General features: G+C 49.0%; 1 protein-coding gene across 2 annotated transcripts in view; it reads right to left on the bottom strand.

Moving 5' to 3' along the window:
- Pank2 (pantothenate kinase 2) overlaps positions 1-3,928 on the bottom strand; it is a 29,279-nt gene extending 25,351 nt beyond the window's left edge. Inside the window, exon 1 of one of the 2 annotated variants that reach the window (XR_001174833.1) lies at positions 3,582-3,897. Coding sequence is in view for 1 of the 2 variants with exons in the window: in XM_013010896.1 (XP_012866350.1) it covers positions 3,582-3,846 (265 nt within the window). In the remaining variant the exon portion in view is untranslated. Of the gene's footprint in view, positions 1-3,581 lie in introns of both variants that reach the window. The other variant, XM_013010896.1, reaches the window with a different exon arrangement.
- Between the last annotated feature and the right edge of the window lie 1,363 nt (positions 3,929-5,291).

Raw genomic sequence — 5,291 nt, forward strand, 5'->3', positions numbered from 1 at the left:
TTTTTTTTTTTAAATAACCAGAAAACACACATACAAGCTCCATCACTAACTCACTTTATGGCCTTGGAAAAGGATAATGTCACTGTGCCTTTCCTCTTTCCTCATCTGGAAACTGGAACTGGAGACAGAAATTTGCCTGCCTGAAAGGTTTATAAAATACTTGACATTGTCCAAAAAACAAGAAAACATTCAGAAAAAAAAAAGGGGTAGCTATGAAGCCAACACTAGCATTTTGTTTCCATAATCCTTAATAAAAAATGTACTTATTTGTTTTTTTAATTGATTGTAATAAGATCGAACCCCTGGCATCACACTTTGCTAGGCAAATAGTCTAGCCCCATCTATGGTTCCATCATTTTCAAAGAATCTTTACTTGGTGTCTTCTCAGTCCTGAGCAGCATATCCTACTCTCTCCCTATCCCAAAATTCTGAAATCCACAACTTCTTACATATGTACATGCCTGGCCTCATTCCTAATTATTCTACAGCACTAAGTCTGGAATGGGGACTAATCTGGGAACCATGCTGTTCTACGAATATATGTGGCAGAAAATAACTAAAAGCAAGGCCACAATTCTAAGAAAAATTGGCTAGCTCCTAGCTTTAACAAAACACACATTCAAGGCCAGCTTGAGCTATACAAGACCCTCTTTCCCAAAAGAAAATGAAATTTTTGTTTGTTTTGAGGCTCTCATCTGAAATGTCTCTTCATTAGTTATCAGTCAGAGAAAGTAAGGGAGGGAAACATGGGCAAATTAACAGACATCAAATTTTAAAAATATATATCCTCAGCATGAACATTTGTCAACTTAGTTCCTTAAAAGTTCTAAGTGGCTAGGGTCTAATGGTAGCGAGCTTGCCTAACATGCTGTAACATGCTGGGTTCAATTCCTCAACACCACATAAACAGAAAAGACCAGAAGTGGCTCTGTGGCTCAAGTGGTAAAGTGCTAGCCGTGAGTAAAAAGCAGCCCACAGACAGTACTCAGGCCCTGGAGTTCAAGCCCCAGATCTGGCAAAAAAAAAAAAAAAAAGTTCTGAAGCCACCTTAAAATAACCTGCCTCATCTCATCCCAAACAGTCTAAATCAGGGTTTGGATTCCAGTGTGGTCTTTGAGTCATCTGGATCTAAATGAGGTGCTTATTTTAAAATTTTTTTTAAAAAATGCTTTAAAGGCAGCTTTAGTAGGCTACTGGGTAGGTAGATTTCATCTCCAAAAGAACTAGCAAAAAAGCAAGGCTGCAGGTGTGACTCAAATAGTGGAGCAAGTGTAAAGACAAGCTCAAACCCAACCAACACCCCCCCCCCCCACACACACACACAAAAACTATCTTCAACTACTCTCCAAATTCTCATTCTGGTGAACTGGACCAAGGAAATCTATCCTCTTAACTCTTTAGATTATTTTTATGCTCAATATTGGAAGTATTTCCACAGTAGGCAGAAATTTTCACCTTAAGACTGCTGTGAACACAAAAGAACATGCTTATGTTTGGTCTTAAAGCAATAAGGAAACAATGGGACTGGGAAGGTGGCTCAGTGGTAGAGTGCTTGCCTTTCATGCATGAGGCCCTGGGTTCGATTCCTCAGCACCACATAAGGAAAAAGAAAAAAGCCAGAAGTGGCGCTGTGGCTCAAGTGGTAGAGCACTAGCCTTGAGCTGAAGAGTAGAGGGACAGCACCCAGGCCCAGAGTTCAGGCCCCATGACAGGACCCAAAAAAAATAAAATTAAATTAAAAATAAGGAAACAACTACTAGGACATAAACAATCCATAAAGTACCGGTTAAGAACTGAATTCCTAATTTAATTTCTATTCCCCCATGCTTAGCCATTGGACTCTGGCCATGCAAGAACCTGTTTTCTCATTTGTAAAACAAAATACCACTCAGAACTCTGTGGGGTAAAGAGTTACTGAAGCTCTAGGCATGCAAACACCAAGAACACATACAGCACTTAGAATCCTTGTGGCCAATGGCTGATTTTTACTTGCTTATCTCTGGAATTTATGCATCTGACGTTTGGCAATACTTAAAAATCAAGTGCTAGGACTGGGGCCAGTAGCTCAGGCCTGTAATCCTAGCTACTCAAGAGGCTGAGATCTGAAGACCAGGGTTCAAAACCAGCTCGGGCAAGGAAAGTCTGTGAGACTCTTATCTCCAATAAAACACTCAGAAAACTGGAAGTAGTGCTGTGGCTCAAGTGGTAGACCGCTTGCCTTGAGCTGAAGAGCTGAGGGACAAGGACCCAAGCCCCACAACCGACAGACAAAAAAACGAAAACAAAAAAAAACCCAACAGGCTGAGAATCTGATTTCCTTTTTTTTTTAAAGTCAAGGTGTTGCCTATATAGTCCAAGATGTTCCCAAACTCCCAATCCTCCAGCTTCTAACCACCTCTCCAAAGACTTGGGGGAGGGGGGGAGGGTGCGGAGAAGCGGGGATATTGAGCACTGCCAAACTTTTCATCGGAAAACCATCTAGTCCCAGATGATGAAAGCAGCTGAGTTAGGACACAGATGATCCAATATGATCTCACACACACCCACTAATTTCCTTCACTTTCAGACTGCATTTAAGCAAGCTGATTTCGTCAAAAAGGAATCTGGTAACCTCCACCACCAAGTCTACCCATATATTAAACCCAGCTAACTTGGTAAACAGCTCATATTACAGTATCAGGACAAGTAATACACTTCAAGCAGTATCAATAGCTGCGAGACAGCGGTCCCGAATTGAAGGTCTGTAAAAAGAAAAAAACATACACAATCCAGAAAAGAACCATGGTAATAAAATGGAGATTCTTGGGGAGATCAAATGCGACTCCCAAACAAAAAGTCAGGAACATGTTTTCCCTCAAAAGAAAAAGATCAATGTTCTGTTTGCTACAACCCTGAACTGTGAGTACCTGCAAACCGATTGAAGAAAAAGGGAGGAATTATCTACGTGCGAGATGACCTGAATTCTCATTGGGGGGGGGGGGGGGGGGGGGGGGGGGGGGGGGGGGGGGGAATTGGAGAGGAGAGAAGAGGGGGGGGGGGGGGGGTTGCACGGAACCGGGAACACAGTTTTAGAAATGGAGCAACTGGGGTTGGGGTGGGGGATGCTTAATCGTTTTCCCAGTAAGCTCGAAACCGGTTGATAAAAAGGGGATTTCACGTGTTGGGGAAGCAAGTGAGAATTGGAGAGCTCTGTGGGGGAGGAAAGGGGGACCGGCGAAGACTTATGGAAATGAGTCAAAAGAAGCCTTCTCAAGGATGAAGTCTTTGTGGCTCCTGGTAAAAGCACGCCCGAGGAGCCGAGGCAGAGGGAGGAAGGGGTCGGGGCAGCGCCGCAAGCTGGAAGCGCAGCCCCAAGGCCGCGAGGGCCGGGCGGAGGCCCAACTCCCGAAGCGATGCGCAGGGCCGGGGGGAGGGGGGGCGCGGTGGTCTCCAGCGGGGTGTCAGGCCACGCACCGACGTGGGACCACCGTGCGGGGGCACTGTCCGCGCGCGGGAAAAAAAAAAAAAAGAAAGAAAAAAAACGGCGGCCGGGCCGGAAGAGGGGGCAGGGCGAGCCGCAGGACGCCCCGCGGGGCACTTACGCGGCCGCTTTTTTCGGAGATTTTCGACGCGCTGGCGGGAGACCGAGGTAGGGCCGCTGTAGGAGCCGGGCCGCTCCCGCCTCAGGCTCTCCGCCGAGGCCCCGACCTCGGACGTCGACGCGCTGCTCGCCCGGCGCCGCAGTGGCTCCCGCCGCCGCCGCCCTTCCGAGTCCCCAGACGCCGGCTCTCCAGCCGACGAGGCTGAGGAAGTGGCGGCGGCCCTGCCGTGGCGCTCCATGGGCGCGCCGGGCCGGCCCGTTCCCATCCGCAGCAGCCACCGCTGCCGCCCGAGCCAGCCCCCCAGCGCCGGACTCCTCTTTTCCTCCTCCGCGGCAGTCCAGCCGGAGCAGAGGCGCACCCTCGGCCGGCCGCCTCTTCCGTTGCGCCAACGAGCAACAAACCAATTGGAGCAGCCTGGGAGCTGTCACCCAATAAAATTCCTGACTCGAGATGGATTGACTTCACTTTCATCCAATAAGAAGCTTCCGACACGGGGCGGGGTGGGAGATGGAGGAGGGAAAGGGAAGATCTCGCTTCGCCTGTGGAGAAGGCGGTGTCGCCTCCGGGAGAGTGATGGCGGCGTCGCCCAATGGACGCGAGGGTGTTGGGCACGCGGGCCCCTTCACCTATCCGCCCCCCACGAGTCGGCAGGTCAGCGCCCCCGGTCCCTGGAACTCTCCCGGATCGATTCCCAAGTTGTGCTCTGTGCCCTGTAGCCCAGCATAGCCCCCAAAGCGGTTGGCCGCTAGTTCGCAGACGGGAGGACTTGAGCCGCAGCTGACCTTAGCCTTTGTCCCTCGGCCTGGATCCGCAGCTGCCCGGAGCTCCACCAGGCCCTCGCGCTATTGAGTACCGACCCCTCCCCCCCAGCGTGTTTGGGCTAAGCCCTTCCATTCCGCCTGGAGAGCTGTTCCGGGTACCAGAAGGGATGAAAGGACTGGCGTTGGTCTCCATGGTAACCAGGGGAAAGGAGGTGGGTTATAAATCCTTCTCCACCCTCCCGTGGTGAAGGAGCCGAGTGTGGGAGACGGGACGTTGGGTTAGCTTTTTGAAGGAGACTCAACCTGTTTTGTATTGTCTCTTGGAAGGTTTTGGTGGCCGAATGTATTTTTAAGTCCTCTCTAAGGATGACAGGAAATGGTCACCCACAGCCCCAAGCCTGATGGCTCTCATTTACCAAAGGCTGAAATAAGAGAGTACCCCTAAAGCTAATGTCTTATTGCAAGGCCTATCTTGCTATGATTTTGGGGTGATAGTTCTCCCCAGTCATGACTGGCAGCATTCTGAGCCAGAAAGCTGAGCTTTTCTTGTCTTTGTTGAATAGAATTCCCATTCTAACTCCAAGCTAGCCCCTCTCTCCATGTAAGAACCCTGCAAACTGGCATCCCACTGGCAAAAACCAAGAACATCTATTTCTATTCTAAATCTCAGTGCCCAATATTGACTACCTTTCTGCTCCTACCCTCTCCCTCCCCCCACCCATCCCATTTGTGGTTCTCCTTAACCTACAGGGAATTTTATCAAAATCTATGAACTCTGACAGATCATCTCTCTAGTCTGCCAAGAAGTACCCTAATATCAAAGCCAAGAATCTGGTAGTATTTTTTCAATTTTCTGAGTGCCTTTACATTCCCACAGCAATATTCGGAGGATAAAGCAATTTATCCAAAACACAGAGCTTAAAAAAACAGATGGCCAACTGGCACACCT

Source organism: Dipodomys ordii, unplaced genomic scaffold (genome assembly GCF_000151885.1).
Source record: "Dipodomys ordii isolate 6190 unplaced genomic scaffold, Dord_2.0 Scaffold13, whole genome shotgun sequence".
Taxonomy (NCBI): domain Eukaryota; kingdom Metazoa; phylum Chordata; class Mammalia; order Rodentia; family Heteromyidae; genus Dipodomys; species Dipodomys ordii.